This window comes from Canis aureus, chromosome 1 (genome assembly GCF_053574225.1).
Source record: "Canis aureus isolate CA01 chromosome 1, VMU_Caureus_v.1.0, whole genome shotgun sequence".
Lineage (NCBI taxonomy): Eukaryota > Metazoa > Chordata > Mammalia > Carnivora > Canidae > Canis > Canis aureus.
In genome coordinates, this window is record NC_135611.1 from 94,145,029 (window position 1) to 94,163,508 (window position 18,480).

Genomic DNA, 18,480 nt, shown 5'->3' on the forward strand with positions numbered 1-18,480 from the left:
CTTATTCCACCACTAAATCATGATGTGATCTGTCATTCTGTTTCTAAACAGGTGGCTCCTCGTATTTAGAAAGATAATGTAGACTACCCAGGAACTGGTAAAAAAAAAAGTTCAGACATATTTATTAATGTAAATGTATACGATATAGATACATGTGGAAAAGAACCTTTGTCCAAGAAATAACAGCACCAAATAGGAATAAAAGTTTCATTTGTAAAGAACATTACAGTACATATTTGAGAAAGAAACCAGAGAAATGTCTCAAATGATGCTTGCCTCCTAACTAATGGTGGAAAGTATGAATTCCACTTTGAATTCTTTGGATTAAGCTTTTTTCTAATTTGTACCATTAAAGATATTTCATACGTGGACATCCAAGTGAAAATTCACCGAAAACTTAGTGTTACAACATCATATTGAGTTGAGATACGCAAGCACATAAATAGTAGGACTTCGACAGAACTCCATAGGACTGTTACCAGTGGTTCTCCATCGTTAACCTGATTTCAGAATGAGCTGGAGGGCCTGTAACAACGCAGATTGCAGAGCCCCACACCCAGAGATTCTGATTCAGTACATCTAGGGTGGGATTTGAGAACTGCATTTCTAACAAATTCCCAGGTACTGCTGACACTGTTACAATGGAGTGTCAGCAGCTATCCAGATCAAGGCAAAACAGAGTATCACATTATATCAGTACTTGCAAAGCAGAGTATCTTGGAGAGGTTTTGTAACTTAGAGACATTCACTGAACTCTCTTTAAGTCCTCAGAAACTGAAGATTTCCGATCAGTGACTATCATAAAATTCAAGGAATTAGAAGCCTACCTACTATTACAGTATAAGGGCTCCTGCTAGGAGTGGTAGTTGGTTAGTTATTTTTAAGACAGTGGGACAGATGTATTGGCATACTGGAGTGAACATAGTTCACCCGTAACATAGTTACGGGGCAGCAGTCTGTATGTCATGTAGATGAAGCGCAGAACACACCATAGTCCATTCAGATGCAGCCTGAGAGAGTTTCAAACATAACGACAAGCATCAATAGGTAACTCTTAGATGTTTACATGGATCGTGCCTCCTCTAGCAACATCTTCTTGAAATATAAAAAATATATGAAAAATTGGGGTTACCAAAGAAAATACTAAGATTCCTACTACTACCACAAAGTATTGTTAAGTGCCTGCACATACTTTTAGATGGTGTTCACAGCAAAGAACCTAGAAGGACAATTACCAAAAATAAACTAAATATATTAAGCTTTTATTAAGTTAGTATAATTCCTCTGATGGTTAGTGTATCTTAGTCACAAATGATGATACTTGTTTCTGTAAGTTTTTGTATTCAGTATATGGGAAGCATGCAATACTCAGTTCTTCTACTGTACATCCTGTAAGACAACACTTTTCTGAATATCCTCTGCGTTTTCTTTGGGGATGATTCCCCCAAAACATATTGCTTAAGGTTTTAATTTTGTTTGTACTTTTCTTCTGAAATTCTGAAATTTCATGAATATACTGATTGATATCTTGTGATGAGGAAAATTCTCTTGTCTTATCAGGTGGCAAGTTGGCCCTTTTATATCTATACTCAGGCAGAGATGGCATCTCCAAACTGCTTACTGCTTCTTCCTCATAGGCAGAAGTAGAGACTGTTGAGAGACAAGAAAAAATCCTACTTTATTAAAATCTTCCTTTAGCTGAAAATTGAATATTACTAGAATACTAAAGTACGCTAGTTATTGTTTTAAAGATTTATTTATGTATTTCTTTGAGAGAGAGCACGCATACACTAGCAGGGGAAGGGGCAGAGGGAGAGGCAGAGAATCTCAAGCAGACTCCGCTGAGCTTGGAACCTGATGTGAATCTCACAGCTCGGATCATGACTTAAACAGAAACCAAGAGTCAAAAGCTCAACGGACTGAGCCACTCAGGGGCCCCTGAAGTCCTCTATTTATTTAAAAACAAGTAATCACATTTTAAGTAATAAAATGGTTTTTAAAAGCAATATACATATATTTTTAACTAAAATAGTTGTAGGTAGTGTTTTCCTATAAAAAAGCTTGGAAACCTTTGCATGTTTTTTATGCAGAGATATTTTATTGAGGTATCATTCACATGTCATAAAATTCAGTATTTTAAAGCATACAATTCAGTGTTTTTTTTAGTATATTCACAAAGCTTTGCAACCATCACCACTATCTAATTCTAGGACATTTGTATCACCCCAAAAAGAAGCCCCATAGCCATTAACAATAATTCCCATTTCCCTCTTCCTCCAGCCCCTGGCAACCACTAATCTACTTTCCATTTCTAGGCCTTTGCCTGTTTTGGAAATGAAATCATACCACAAACTTGTGGCCATTTATGTCTGATTTTTTTCACCTAGCAAAATGCTTTCAAGGTTTATCCATGTTGTAGCACGTATCAGCATTTTATTCCTTTTATGGCTGAGTAGTTTTCCATTGTATGGATATATCAGATTTTGTTGATCCATTTATCAGTTGATGGACATTTGGGTTGTTTCCACCTTTTGCTGTTATGAACAGTATTGCTATGAATATTTACATACAAGTTTTTGTGTGAACATAGGTCTGTAATTTTCTTGGGTATAAACCTGGTAGTAGAACTAACTGCTGGATCTTAAGGTAAATTTGTTTAACTTTCTGAGAGACCACCAAACTTTTCCACAGTGACTACATCATTTTATAATACCACCACTGTTATATTAGGATTGAGTTGCCCCACACCCTCATTAACACTTGTGTTTTCCATTTTGGATTATGGTCATCCTTGTGGATGTGAGGTGATCCCACTGTGGTTTCGATTTGCATTTACCTAATGACAAAAGATACTGAGCATCCTTTCATGTGCTTCTTATCTATCCTCTTTGTAGAAATGTCCATTCAAATCCTTTGCCCATTGTTTACTTGGGTTACAGTAGTCCCTTTTTTTCTGTAGTTTCTCTTTCCCTGGCCTCTGTTACCTGCAGTCCACTCTGGTCTGGAAGCAGATGATCCCCATTCCGACAGAGCATCACATGCTACATCACAATGCCTACATTATTGACCTCACTTCATCTTAGCACATAGGCATTTTCTTATTTCACATCACTACAAGAAGGGTGAGTTCAGATAACATATTTTGAGAGACAGAGACTATAATCACGTAACTTTTATTACACTATATTGTTATAATTGTTATATTTTATTATTATTGTTCATCTCTTACTGTGCCTTATTTATAAATTAAACTTTATTGTAGGTATGCATGTATGGGAAAAAACACCATATGTAGGATTTGGGACTATCCCTCGTTTCAGGTATCCACTGGGGGTCTTGGAGTATGTCCCCTGCAGATAAGAGGGGGACTACTACATTTGTCTTTTAATGCATATTTTATAACCATTTTGGTTGTTGTTAAAATATGAAGAGATGAAGAAGTGGTGATATGTTCAATGAATGGATTGCTATAATACTGCTCTGAACTCACTCAGTGTTACTGGAAAGAAAATAAATCCAGAAGATAATTATTTGGAAGCTTTTTGGGTTTCTGTCATTGCCCTTGCCTATCTACTGTCTCTTCCAGGATATATTTACCTATAAACAGCACTGTAGAGTGAGCCATAGACAACCATGCTCTGAACCATTTGACTCCACCATACAGCCAGTCGAACAGACTGGAGGTTGTTAGTACTTGAGCCCAAAGAAACCAATCTACTATGGTGGCCAGCAATCCATGCCACGTGAAAACATGAGTTGGCCCAATCAATGTCCTCTCTCTGAAGTTAGAACTAAGAAAAGTGAGAAACAAAACTGAAAGGGTACTATGAAGCCTGTCATGACAAGCTAAAGTCATAAAGAAACATAAATACTGGAGGAGAAAAAATTCAGATAGAAAGAAAAAGAGAGAAGGTGGTTTTTAAAGCTGATGTGATTCTTCAGGCTCTCCAGAGACTTTCCAAGTCCCTTCCTAGATCTCATTTCTATAATAACTATCTCCCCCACCATTTTTTCTTGAAGTTATTTAGGTGAATCCCTGTCCCATGTAGTTAGAGTCCTATTAGAACACTGTTTACTAACCTTGTATTTAAAATGCTTAAAGTGAATTGTGGAACACTAAAATTTTAGGATAGATATCAAAGATATTAAATACTAAGTTATCTAAGACAGATAAATATGTGATGAACTAAGATGTGTCATTAATGAACAGAATACACTGAAGGGAAAAAGTAAATTAGGCTGTCCAGGCAAATTGAAGAAACATCCTGTTGGAATATGCCATGTTCTGTTACTCAAAAGGGAAGAAAAAAGACAGTAAGAAGAAAACTTTTTCATGAATGCAGGCAGCTAAAGACTAGTTAATGAAAACTATATGTCAAATTGGGGGAGGGAATTTAAGCTAACCTCACCAGAAAACAGGAAAGGTTAAACATGAGTATTCAGATTTATGAATTTGAAAAAGAACAATAGAAAAGACCCAAAGTAATAAGATGAGAAATCAATGAACTACAGAACCAAAACACTATAAATGTTTAGAAACCCAAAACTTGGTTCTTTAAAAGGATTAATGAAGTAGATACAACTCTAGCCAGACTAATCAAGAAAGAAGAGATGAAAAGGAACAAAAAAAAGAACAGATATTTAAAGTATTTAAAATAAATGAATAGTATGAATGTTACACATTTAAAAATCAAGATGAAATGGATGAATCTTTAGAAAAATAACAAGATGCCTTAATTGGCACAGAAAATTTAAAAGGATAGACATAGATGATCTTAGAGTTAGGTTCTACCTGCTTTTCAAGAACAGTTCTAATCATATACTCGTTCAAAAATAAAAAAGAAAAGAGAAAAAGCTGCCCAGCATATTTTATGAACCTAGTATATTTTTTATTCCAAAACTAGATAAGAACAATATGATTTGTTAAAAGAAAACCCATGTAAGCCCATTCACTTATAAATGTTTATTTGGAAGTCCTAAAAAAGATATTAGTTAACTGAATTCACAAATATATTTTAAAAATACATTAAGAAAGTGTGTATTCCAAAAGTGCGAAGATGGGTCAAGATCCCAAAATCTATCAACACAATGTACTGCATGAGTAGATTCCCAAACTCACTCTCAGTAGGATTTACTTTCTACTTTGTAAGAAAATGAAGGCAATCAGAAGAGAACTTGGATTTGGTCCCTTCACCATTTTTAAACTCATCTTTTAACATCTATATCCATACATTCTGCCTTCCTACCTATTGGCATAGAACTATTCACTCTAGAGCCAGTTCCTCCAAGAGACCAGAGCTCATCTCCTCTTGCCTACTCCAGGCTATCACTCCAGCAATCCTCTGCTATACACCCTTCATCATCAACTCTTCACTCCTATAAGCAAAGCAATGCTATTTCTCCTACTTAAAAAAGCCAAGACCACCTCTCTTGGCTCTGCTTACCTTGCCAGTTACCATCCTGCTTATTTTCTCCTCTCTGTAGATAAACTCCTAGATAGTTTCCTATTATCAAGTTCTCTTGACTCATTCTACCTTAAACCCTCTCTAATCAGGCTTTTGTTCCATTGCTGCACCAAAACTTCTCCTTTCAAGGTCTCGAATGATGTCTATATTACTAAATTCAACAACCAATTTTCATCTTATCTGACTCATCAAACACATTCCTTCTTGACACACTTTTTCACTTGGTTTCCAGGACACCAAATTTTCTCTTCTTCAATCTCCTCACCTAATTATTTGTCCCATTTCCATCTCCTTTGCAAATACTTCCTCTTTAATTGTTGAAGTTGATGTCTCCCAGGGCTCAGTCTTTGGCACTCTTCTCTATGTGGACTTCTCTTGGTGATCTCATCCAGTCTTATGGCTTCGAGAATCATCTATACACCTATGACTCCTAAACTCCTATTGTCAAGTAAAATTATTTCCAAACCCCAGGTCCATACTTCCAACTCATCGTCTCCACTTCAGTGCGTCAAACACAATGTGTTTGAAACTCTACCTGAGCTTGTCAAACTCAACATGCCCCAAACTGAACTGCTGATATTGTCTTCAGACCTGTTCCACCTGAGGCCTTTCTTACCTCAGCTCATAGAAACCCTATCCTTTCAGATGTATGAAGCAAAAACTTTGGGGTCACATTTAAAAAAATTGGAGTCAGTTTTTGAGTTCCCTTTTTTCTCATATTTCGCATAAAATCTGCCCAAATATATCTAGAATAAAATAATTTCTATTATCTTCACTGCTACCATCTCATCCAGCTGCTATCACCTCTAATACTGCACCTCCAGAACAGTTGTCTGCTTCTACTCTTGCCTCCTTACAGCCTGTCCCCAATGTAGTGGCCAGACTGACCCCTTTGAAAGGTCAATTAACATCAGTCTTCTGCTCCAAAGTCTGTAATGACTTCACTACTCAGAGTAGAGCCAAAATCCTTACAATGATCACTCGACCTGCTTGTTACCCATCTGTCTGCTCCAGCCACACTAGCCTCCTTGCTGTTCCCCGTGTAAATAGGGCAGAAGTATATTTGCTCTGCTCATTCCTTTGCCTAAACACGCTTTCCCCCCAGATACATCCTTGGCTGGTTCTTTTACCTCTTCCTTTCTCTCTCTCTCTTTTTTTAAAAGATTTTATTTATTTATTCATGAGAGGCACACACACACACACACACACACACACACACACACACACAGAGGGGCAGAGACACAGTCAGAGGGAGAAGCAGGCTCCATGCAGGGAGCCTGAGGTGGGACTCGATCCCGGATCTCCAGGATCACACCCTGGGCTAAAGGCGGTGCTAAACCGCTGAGCCACCTGGGCTGCCCAAGATATCATCCTTTTTTACGGCTGTGTAATATTCCTGTGTGTGTCTGTGGTGTGTGTGTGTGTGTGTGTGCGTGTGTGTGTACCCCACCTCTTCTTTAACCATTCATCTGTCAAACCTCCTTTCTCAAATCTCACCTTTTCAGTGAGGCCTACCTTGACTACACCATTTAATCTTATATCCCACTCCATAGCAGCCCCCAAACTCTTGATCTCCCTATCCTGTTCCACTCTTTATTTTTCTATAACCCTTATTATCTTCATTTATTATGTTCATTTCCTATGCAAGCTTCATCAGGCCAGATATCTTCATCTGCCTTGTTCACCGGTATATCTCAAGGATTTACAGCAATGCCTGGCACTTAGCAGGCACCCAACAAGTATTTGGTGAATTAATTAAAAAAAAAAGAGAAAAATCATATTATTGTGCAAAAGGATGCCCTCCAAAAGGCCTTAATAAAGGTTAGCTTAATAAAGTTTATAATGATTAAAAAATAGCAAGCTCCCTTATCTTGGTGGAGGTTATATAGCACAAACCTACAAACGGAGAAATTTATTTTTATTTTTATTTTTTTTATTTATTTATGATAGTCACAGAGAGAGAGAGAGAGAGAGAGAGAGAGAGAGAGGCAGAGAGAGAAGCAGGCTCCATGCACCAGGAGCCCGACGTGGGATTCGATCCCGGGTCTCCAGGATCGCGCCCCGGGCCAAAGGCAGGCGCTAAACCGCTGCGCCACCCAGGGATCCCAAAGACTAGCGTTGGGCAGCCTAGGTGGCTCAGCGGTTTAATTTTTTTTTTTTTTTTTTTTTTTTTTATTTATGATAGTCACAGAGACAGAGAGAGAGAGAGGCAGAGACACAGGCAGAGGGAGAAGCAGGCTCCATGCACCGGGAGCCCGACGTGGGATTCGATCCCGGGTCCAAACGGAGAAATTTAAATGCATTCCTTTTTAAAACTAGGAACATAATAAGACATCCTAGTATCACTACCACTTAACAATACTAGAGGACCTGGCCAATGCTATAAGAAAGAAGAAATAAGAAAGAAGAAGAAAAAAGGAGAAGGAGAGAAGGAGAAGGAGGACGAGGGGGAGGAGGAGAGAGAGGAGGAGGAGGATGGAGAAAAAGACTACGATGGCGACTGATGTAAGGTTTAAAAAGGAAGTGACAAAGCTATCATTTGCAAATGACAGAAACAAACTATTAGAACCATTAAGATAACTTGGCATAAAAAAAAAAAAGATAACTTGGCATAATTACTGGATAAAGATCAACCAGTAAAAATCAATCGCATTTCTCTATCCAAAAGTCACTAACAAAAATATAATTTTTTAACAAAAATATAATTAGCAAGTATCTACAATAGCAACAAGAAAAAAGTGTTAAGCATTAACTTAACCAACAATAAAGTCTCCACTGAGAAAACTTTAAAATTCTAATAATAGAATATGAAAATATTCCTTGCTTTTAGTTGTGATTACTTTATAGTAAAAAGACATAAATCCTCTTCAAATTAATCTATATATTCCATGCATCTCAATAAAAATTCAACATGGATTTTTATTTTTTTCATTATGCTGTGCTCACCACAAGTGGAGCTACCATATCTCACCATACAATACTATTAAAATTACATTGTCTCTATTCCCTATGCTGTACCCTTTATTCTGATGACTTAGTCATTACATAACTGGAAGCCTGTATCTCCTACTCCCCTTCACTGATTTTGGCATCCCCTCCATCTCCCTTTCCTTTGGCAACCATCAGTTTGTTTTCTGCATGTGTAGGTCTGATTCTACTTTTTCGTTTGTTATTCATTTGTTTTGTTTTTTAGATTCTAGTACGAGTGGCATCATTTGGTATTTGTCTTTCTCAGTATGAGTTATCTCACTTAGCATAATATTCTCCAGGTCTATCCATGTTGTCACATATGGCAAGATCTCATCCTTCTTTTTTTTAAGATTTTATTTATTCATGAGAGACACAGAGAGAGAGGTAGAGACACAGGCAGAGAGGGAAGCAGGCTCCATGCAGGGAGCCTGACATGGGACTCGATCCCGGATCTCCAGGATCAGGCCCTGGGCTGAAGGCGGCACTAAACCTCTGAGCCACCTGGGCTGCCCAAGATCTCATCCTTTTTTATGGCTGTGTAATATTCCTGTGTGTGTCTGTGGTGTGTGTGTGCGCGTACCCCACCTCTTCTTTAACCATTCATCTGACAATGGACACGAGTTGCTTCCATTTCTTGGTATTGTAAATAATACTGCAATAAACATAGGGGTGCATATATTTTTTTGAATTAGTATTTTTGTTTTCTTTGGGTAATACTCAGGAGTTGAATTATTGGATCATATGGTATTTCTATTTTTAATTTTTTGAGGAACCTCCATACTGTTTTTCACAGTAGCTACGGCAATTTACATTCCCACCAACAGTGTATAAGAGTTCCTTTTTCTCCGCATCCTCACCAATATTTGTTATTTCTTGTATTTTTTATTTTAGCCATTTTGATAGGTGTGGTGTGATAAACTCATTGTGGTTTTGATTTGAATTTCCCTGATATTAGTGATGTTGAGCATCTTCTAATTTGTCTGTTGGCCATCCATCTGTCTCTTTGGGAAAATATCTATTCAGGTTCTCTGGCCATTTTTAAATTGGATTTTTTTTCTTTTTTGGTGTTGAGTTGTAGAAGTTATTTATATATTTTGAACAGTAACCCCTTACCAGATATATCATTTGCAAACACCTTCTCCCATTCAGTATGTTACTTTTTTGTCTTAAAGACTTTTATTTTGGTGAAGTCCCAATTATTTTTGCTTTTGTTTCTCTTGTCTTAGGAAACATATCTAGAAAACTGTTGCTATGGTTGATATCAAGGAAATTACTGCCTATGCTCTCTTTTAGGAATTTTAAGGTATCAGGTATAACATGTAGGTTTTTAATCCATTTTGAATTTATTTTTGTGTATGGAGTAAGAAAGTGGTCCAGTTTCATTCTTTTGCATGTAGCTGTTCATTTTTTAAAAGCACAATTTACTTAAGATACTCTCTTTTCCCCATAGCATATTCTTGCCTCCATTGACTATATAAGTGTGGGTTTATTTCTGGGCTTTCTAGCTTGTTCTATTGATCTGTATGTCTATTTTTTTGTCCCAGCATCATACTGTTTTGATTACTATAGTTTTGTAGTATATCTTGAAATCTGGACTTTAATACCTCCTACTTCATTCTTCCTTCTTGAGGTTGCTTTGGCTATTCAGATTTTTTGTGGCTCCACACAAATTTTAGTATTATTTGTTCTAGTTCTGTGAAAAATGCTGTTGATGTTTTGATAGGAATTGCATTGAATCTGTAAGTTGCTTTGGGTAGTATAGACATTTTAACAATATTATTTCTTCCAATCCATGAGCATGGAATATCTTTCCATGTGTCATCATCAATGCTTTACAGTTTTCAGAATATAGGCCTTTCACCTCCCTGATTCAGGTTATTACTAAGTATTTTACTCTTTTTGGTGCAATAGGGAATGGGGTTGTTTTCTTAATTTCTCTTTCTCTTACTTCATTATTAATGTATAGAAACACTACCAATTCTGTACATTAATTTTGTATCCTGCAACTTTACTGAATTCATTTATCATTTCTAATAGTTTTGTTGGAGTCATAAGGGTTTTCTTTTTTTTTTTTTTTAATTTTTATTTATTTATGGTAGTCACAGAGAGAGAGAGAGAGAGAGAGAGAGAGAGAGAGAGAGGCAGAGACACAGGCAGAGGGAGAAGCAGGCTCCATGCACCGGGAGCCCGACGTGGGATTCGATCCCGGGTCTCCAGGATCGCGCCCTGGGCCAAAGGCAGGCGCTAAACCGCTGTGCCACCCAGGGATCCCCCATAAGGGTTTTCTATGCATGGTATCATGTCATCTGGTGACAGTTTATTTTCTTCCTTACCCTTATGGATGGCTCTTACTTCTTTTTCTTGTCTGATTACTGTGGCTAGGACTTCCAGTACTATTTTTTCTTAAGATTTTATTTATTTATTCATGAGAGACACACACAGACACACAGACACAGACACACAGACACACACACACACACACACACACACACAGGGAGGGGCAGAGACGCAGGCAGAGGGAGAAGCAGGCTCCATGCAGAGCCCGACGTGGGACTTGATCCCGGGACTCCAGGATCATGCCCTGGGGTGAAGGCAGGCGCTAAACCGCTGAGTACTATTTTGAATAAAAAGTGTCAAGAGTGGGCATGCTTGCCTTATTCCTTATCTTAGAGGAAAAACTCTCAGGTTTTCACCATTGAGTATGAAGTTAGTTGTGGAATTTTCATATACGGTCTTTATTATGTTCCCTCTAAAGCCATTTTGTTGAGAGTTTTTATCATGAATGAGTGCTGAATTTTGTCATAAGGTTTTTTCTGCATCTACTGAGATGATTATATTATTTTTATCCCTCATTTGGTTCATGTATCATGTTGATTTGCAAATATTTAATTACCCTTGAATTTCCAGAATAAGTCTCATTTGATTGTGGTAGATGATCCTTTTAAAGTATTGTTGAATGTAGTTTGTTAATATTTTGTTAAGGCAGGTGGATTTAAAAAAATTCAATATGCTTACTCTGGAAGAATGGAAGAATAAAAGCTGAGAATTAATTAGCTTAGTCAACCTTAAGGGAAAAAAACATTGAGGGGGTACCTGGATGGCTCAATTGGTTAAGTGTGTGCCATTGGCTCAGGTCATCATCCCAGAGTCCTGGGATGGAGCCCCATGTCAAGCTCCCTGATCAGCTGGGTGCTTGCTTCTCCCACTCCTTCTGCCCCTACCCCTCTGCTCATGTTCTCTCTCTTTGAAATAAATATATGAAATCTTTTTTTAAAAAGTGGAGATTTTCCCTCCTATAAATGACATCCTACAGAGTAATAACATTACGAGCAGTATAGTAATTGTACAAGGTCAAACAAAAAGACCAATTAAGGAGAATAGGAAGCTCAGACAAACAAGAAACTATAAAGGTAGCCTTACAAATCAATGGAAAAAAATTGTTTAGCAGATGGCATTCAGAAAACTAAATCCTTTTGTAGAGAAAAATAAGACTTACTGAAAAAACTAAGATAGTAATCTCAGCCAGAAGAGACCAAAGTGGTCTCCAGAAGAATTAAGAACCTAATGTGAAAAGCAAATCTACAAAGTTAACAGAGGGACAAAAAAGGACTTTCAAAATAAAATTTCAGAAGTCTGAATAATAAGGCAAATCACTTATTGCCTGATTATATAAAAATTAAGGCTTTCTCTCAAACAACACCAATATATGACAAAATGGGAGAATATATTTGCAGTGTCTAAAGCCAACAGCTATTGTATATGGTAAAATAACTCTTACAAATCAACTGGAAAACAACAATTCCAAGTAAAACATTATAAACAGAAAACTTTCAGGGGAAAAAATGCAAAAGGCTAATATATATATCTGAAGAGGTGCTCACATCCAGAGCAAGACAAAAATGCCATTTCATTCTATCACACACTGACAAAAGTTAAATATCATGTAATGCTAATTGTTGGCTTGGATATGAGAATATAGGAATCTGCATGTACCGGTGGTGCAACAATAAACTGGTGTAGCCATTCTGTAGAGCAATCTGAGACACTTTAAGCAAACTAAGTGTACATATGTTTTATTACACAAGTTTACCCCTAGGTATAGGATCGCTGAGAAATGTCCACACAGATTCTTCTTAATGGAGCACATACAATGATTTTTCACTGTGGTGTTATTTACAGTGGTAGAAAGTTGGAGACCATGCAGGTTGGGTGTTCAGTGCTGCGAGGATAAGTAAAATGTGGGGAAAGTATATGAATATTATGTAGCAGTTTGAAGTAATGTTCACAAAGCAATGATAAGGGATAAATCTTAAATACCATTTACATATATTTTAGGGACACCTGGGTGGTTCAGTTGGTTGGGCGTCCAACTCTTGATTTCAGCTCAGGTCATGATCTCAGAGTAATGAGAACAAGTGGCACACTGGGCTCCACACTCACCAAGGGAGTCTACTCCAGATTCTCTCTCTCTCTTCATCTCTCTCTGCCCTTCCCCCCAATCAAATGTGCTCTCTTGTGCATGCTCTCTCTCTCTAAAAAATAATCTTTAAAAAATACCATTTATATATATTTTTTAAATACATGCATAGGAAACAATGTACAGCTTACAAAAAAACACGCAAGTAAAAATACACAATCAACACTTTGGAATGGTTGCCATGGGAGGAGGAGAACTGGAGTGGAGAATAGAGATATGTGAAGACTAATAATCTTTTTTTAAAACAAGATTTTATTTATTTGAGAGACAATGAGAGAGAGAGAGAGCACAAATGGGGTGAGGGGCAGAGAGAGGGAGAAGCAGACCCCCCACCCCCCAGCTGAGCAGGAAGCTCAACCATGGAGCTCCATCCAAGGACCCTGAGATCATGACCTGAGCCCAAAGGCAGATCCTCAACCTACTGAGCCACCCAGGTGCTCCAAGTCTAATCATCTTCTAACATACTGTGTAATGTACTTATGTTTACTGTCTATCTTCACTGTCTATCTTCTGTAAGCCTCAAGAGGCTTTATACTGCTACCTGAGTATAAAACTCTACAGTCGTAAATCCCAGTCACCAACAAGGATACCTAGCACATGACAGGCACTCAAATTTTGCTGAATTAATATGTAAAGAAAGGGGTCCTGTACAGCCCATTTGCAATAATGATATCTAAAAAACAAGAATAGATGAATAGGGAATATGACCAATCCAACTGGAATAGGGGTTATGGATTATGAAAACCTGGTGATGAAGCATTAATGACTTCACCAGACACTAAGAGCTAGGAAGCACCATACTCAGCCAGAGTTCAGAAATATGATAGGGTCTTGGAGATGTGGCCCATACCCTCAAGGATCCACTAGCGAGAAGCACACAATTTCAGATTCTAGTTATATATGAGTAGCTCTGAAAAAAATGCATGTTTTAATATTAGTGCACCAAATTATCTTTTCCTGTGTCAGACTCAAATCAATCATCAGACAATTAAAATTGTGGATAACTGACTTGATCTAACATAGAAATGTATCCTGCTAGTTCAAGCTAATAAAAGTTAATCAGCTTTTCAGTCCATATTCAAATGAAAAAGAAATGGCCTAATTATAGATTCTATATTGAGAACACATACCTCTCCACAACTTCTAATTATTCACTGGAAATTCACAGGATAGATTGCATGTCATCTTTCCTTATAGGTCAATACTTTTTAAAAATTTAACACAAATGCATATTGATAACTTAAATCCATTTTTTCATTCTTTCACACACTGTAAAACAACTATGGCTTTATGGCACTTGACATTTCCACTTCAGAAAACTGTCCTTTTTATAGTTGCCACAGTAACATGTTTCGTTGGTATGACAATTCTAAAATGTTGTAAGATACATTTTTATTTCCCACAAATTTTGTTTCACTGCAGCTCCCTCTTCATTGAATTAATGACACTTATTCCTCCAGGGAAGTGTGAATAACACCTAAAACAAAGGAGTCATTAATCAGCTCTGAGTTTTAGTGTATATGCTGCTGAAGCAAGCACAGCTCTGAGTTTTAACGTTGACTCTTAAAAAAATGAATAGTCTCTAGAGCAGGCTTTGTTGAGAAAAGGGATTCCAAGCTCTTTTTAAATAACCAACCCAAGCTCGGATGTCTGAACATAAAAAAATTTTTTAACATAAAATTTTGACCAAGGTATAGGTTGTGAGAGCAACAAGCAAGCATCTCTGGGAGCTTGCAAACATGTAGATACTCAGGTCCCACCCCACACCCATGGAGTCAGAACCTGTACATTAAAAGTATTCCCCAGGTGAATCACACACACATTCAAGTGTAAGAATCACTGAATTAAAGTACAAGTGGAAGACTGGGGAGAGACACTTCTTCCATTATAAAGGTAAAATAAAGTGAGTTTATATGTAGGTTGGTTTGATGGTAGAAAATGATCAAGAATCATTCTGATGGTTTCTATTATTTGTCTTTCAAAGTTTTCATCCTCTTAGCAGCTATAGGAAGAATGGAATAAGTTTCATTCATTCATTCATTCATTCATTCAGTAAACGAATGAGTGCCTTTAATGTGGAAGGCAATTTTAGTTTGTCTCAGTCATCTACATCGGAGTGTTTTGTGGCATGAGAGTCTACCCCTTTCCTTAATTTCAGAAATCTTGCCTTTTGAAAAATTTGTCCAAATCAAATTAAATTCATTGAATGACCTTAAAACACAATAATTTTAATGACACTATGTTATGGACAGCCTATAGATAAAGTGCATTTTCTTTTAAAATGACAAACCATGTTGGTAGTAAAATGTAAATATAGAGTTAGAAGATAACAATGAATCTGAAAAGGTGAATATTCTTTCCAAAAGACTGCTTAAATGCACTAAGCATACATTCAATATATATTAAACACATATTGTGTGCTAGGACCTCTGCTAGGCATTTCAGATAAAAAAAAAAACATGCATGAAACAACTCCTATTACATAGTAATGTATATAGGACTGGCCTTATGGGAGAGCATGGTCACACAAACCCAGTGCTGAGGAGGACCTAGCATTTTCTTTAATGTTCTCATCACAGTCTTGAAATTCTCAAAAATCTTAGCTTGTAAGTGAAATGTTAAGTATATGCACTTTTAAGTAAAATCTAGTGGAAGAATGGACCATGTGTGTAAGCAGAGGAGATACACACAAGAAAAGAGATGGGTGGGGGAGCTTTATATTTTAGTACTTTTAATGGCCCTTTCCTACTTTTGAGCAAGGGGCTCTGCATTTTTATTCTGCACTGGGCTGAGCCAATTATGTGGCTGGTCCTGATGATGGTCAGATAGATCCACGTGGTAGATACTGTGGTAGACAGAGAATGGAGTCAGTAGATAGGAAGGGGTCAGTGATGACTTCACAGGGAAAATGAAGCCTCTGAGGCTCTGAAGGACCAAGCGGAGTTTGCCAGGTGACAAGTGTACTGTACTCCAGAAAGGAAAAGCTAGGGAAGAAGCAGCACTCTTATGTAAAGAGATATATTTCCTCTAAGCTTTTATTTTTTTAAATTTTATTTATTCATGACACAGAGAGACAGACAGAGAGAGACACACAGAGAGAGGCAGAGACACAGGCAGAGGAAGAAGCAGGCTCCATGCAGGGAGCCTGATGGGGGCCCAAGGCCGTGGGCCGAAGGCGGCGCTAAACCGCTGGGCCACCGGGGGTGCCCGCTCTAAGTCTTTTTTTTAAAGCTTCACTGAGGTTTTGCATATGCACATTTTTTTTTTGCACAATTTATTATAAAGAGTTTTATGTATCTGCATACTAGGCAGATTCCATATCCGGGGAAAGCTCAGCCCCCGGCAAAGCAGATTTGGGGAAAAGACAGCACAAAGATGAACAAACATGCCTTTGGCTCATATTTTTACCTGGGCTTGTGCCTCTCGCCCAAGCCGGGAAAGTGCTTTGGGAGCTTTCCGACCGGTCCGGGATGAAGGTTTCAATCTCGTTGTCCTGGGGAAACAGCGGTGGCACAGGGGTCTCCTCCTCGAAGTAGCTCCAATTGACATTGCCACAGAGTTTTATTATTTCCTTCAGGAGGTGCCTGCCGCACAGCCTCCTAGCTTTGCTGATGTCGCTCAGCTCCCGGGAGAACCGAACTAACAGGAGTCCCAGGCACAGCAGACGCACGCAGGGGAGCCGCGGCATCCCTGGGCCCCCGCCGCCAGGTGGGCCGCGCGGTCTAACCGCCGCCCCTGCCCGGCGCCTCGCTGCACCTGCTCTCGTGCCGGCGCGCGCGCCCGTCCGGTCCGAGCCGCGCACGCGCACGCGCACCTGGCGGTAGTACGAGAGCGCGCGGACCTCGCGAGAACGGCGAGGCGGGAGGCGGGAGGCGGGAGGCGGGAGGCGGGAGGCGCGAGGCGCGAGGCGCCCGGCGCCCGGCGCCCGGCGCCCGGCGCCGGGTGCTAGATGGAGGTGCTCGCGGAGCCTGGTAGGTCCTGAGCTCTAGTTCTTCGAGAACGAACCCTTACTTCGCTTATTCTTGCCCTCCCCTCTGAGGAGACGCCTCCGCGACCCGTGGGACCCCAGTGAAACCGGTAAAATCGGAAAAGGTGTAGCTGCTCCCCGCGGAGTGCATCCGCCGCCCTTTCGGCTGCTGGGTACCGGGGCGTCGCGTCGTCAGGCACAGCTTCCCTTGTTTCCCGCCCGGCGCGCGTCGCGGGAGGTCTGCCCACGTGTAGTCCGCTGGCGTGACGACCTCTTCCCTCAAGTCCCCAAGCGCCCCGCAGGTCCGGCCCGGCGGGTGTCGGCTTCCCCGGGCAGCTGCGGGCCCCGCACGCGCTGGAAGGCGCTGGAACGTGCGCTGCCCGGCCGGCTCGGAGGGCGCTCGGGAGGTCCCCGCCCGCTCCGGGGGGGGGGGGGGGAGGGGCGCAGCCTCGACCTCTGGACCGAGGGCCGTGGCTGGGATGCTGACAGGTGTGTAACTAGCCTGTGACAGGGACCCCACGGGCTTTGCCTCTGAGAATCACAGTTACCTTGCTAAACCAGGAGGGAAGGGGCGCGGAAGTGCAGCGCGGCGGGAACGGGGCGCTGGGTCCGTTGTGAGGGGCGTAGCGGGGAGATCCGATTGGTGCGTGGGCTCGGGAGGACGCCCTAGCGGCCAGCGCGGAGGAGGCGCGAGCACCTCGGTGGAGGCGGCGGGGCTGTCCCGGAGCCCAGCACTGCCCGGCGCTCATCCCGCATCCCGGTCCTCTCCGCCCTCCGCCTCCGGGGCTTCGTCTCCGTCGTCCGTTTCCCCGGCGTTGTCTTCCTGCCCAGGGACACCAGGAGCGCTGTCCACGTAGCTGGATTCGGAGTTTTGAAAAGTCCGGTGTGATTTGATGAGCACGGAGTCCTCCCCTTCCCTGAAAGGCAGCTCGTGTCCCCGCTGCGGTGAGCCGTGAGTTCTAGCCAGAACTCGGTCAGGGGTGCCCTGTGAGAACCGAAAACATTCGTTATACCGAGAGGGAGGATCTGAAACAAAGTTCTGCTGAGCTCTAGGGAGGGAGGTGAGCACCTGAGTTGAGGGGGTCCATGCAGGCCTGTCTGGTTGGTAACTGTCTTGGTGAGGGGCCATTGAAAACTATGGGGACTTAATGCTTTGGTGCTAAGAGCTAAATTCCCAACCTAGGGACAGAATTGGATTTATTTTTTTAATTTTTATTTATTTATGATAGTCATACAGAGAGAGAGAGAGAGAGAGGCAGAGACATACGCAGAGGGAGAAGCAGGCTCCATGCACCGGGAGCCCGACGTGGGATTCGATCCCGGGTCTCCAGGATCGCGCCCTGGGCCAAAGGCAGGCGCCAAACCGCTGCGCCACCCAGGGATCCCCAGAATTGGATTTATATGGATGTGTTAGAAATCAAGAAGAGGGGCGCCTGGCTGGCTCCGTCAGTAGAGCAGGTGTCTCTTGATTTCAGGGTCTCGAGTTAAAGCTCTACATTGGGTGTGGAGCCTACTTCAAAACAAAACAAAATGAAAACTAAAGAAGCTGGATGTATTTCTTGCACAGCAAAAACCGTGCTTGCACATTCACACCCGTTTCA

At 40.5% G+C, this 18,480-nt stretch overlaps 2 protein-coding genes across 9 annotated transcripts in view; one reads left to right on the plus strand and one right to left on the minus strand.

Annotated features, from left to right (window-relative positions):
- Positions 1-1,241: 1,241 nt before the first annotated feature.
- On the minus strand, positions 1,242-16,676 carry LOC144320664 (insulin-like peptide INSL6). 2 transcript variants are annotated; one of them, XM_077909476.1, is made up of 2 exons: positions 16,321-16,669; positions 1,242-1,650 (listed from the first exon to the last, which is right to left on the minus strand). In XM_077909476.1, the coding sequence occupies exons 1-2, from the start codon at positions 16,598-16,600 to the stop codon at positions 1,292-1,294; spliced, it is 639 nt and encodes a 212-aa protein (XP_077765602.1). In that variant the 5' UTR covers positions 16,601-16,669; the 3' UTR covers positions 1,242-1,291. The 2 variants fall into 2 exon arrangements, with proteins under 2 accessions (XP_077765602.1, XP_077765612.1); XM_077909486.1 differs by lacking the exon at positions 1,242-1,650 and adding an exon at positions 14,060-14,389 and having other exon boundaries at positions 16,321-16,676.
- CD274 (CD274 molecule) overlaps positions 3,033-18,480 on the plus strand; it is a 145,098-nt gene continuing 129,650 nt past the window's right edge. For 2 of the 7 annotated variants that reach the window (XM_077909422.1, XM_077909431.1), the window contains exon 1: positions 17,579-17,940. The gene's annotated coding sequence lies outside the window, so the exon portion shown is untranslated. Of the gene's footprint in view, positions 3,123-16,806; positions 16,884-17,271; positions 17,369-17,578; positions 17,941-18,480 lie in introns of those variants that run through there. The other 5 variants (XM_077909440.1, XM_077909455.1, XM_077909416.1 and 2 more) reach the window with 4 other exon arrangements.

Bases quoted from the DNA above. Each gene is read 5' to 3' on its own strand.
- LOC144320664 (XM_077909476.1), bottom strand. From the start codon at position 16,600: ATGCCGCGGCTCCCCTGCGTGCGTCTGCTGTGCCTGGGACTCCTGTTA. The intron at 1,651-16,320 runs GTAAAAATATGA...GTCTCTCAACAG, and splicing joins GGCGAGAGGCACAAGCCCAG to TCTCTACTTCTGCCTATGAG.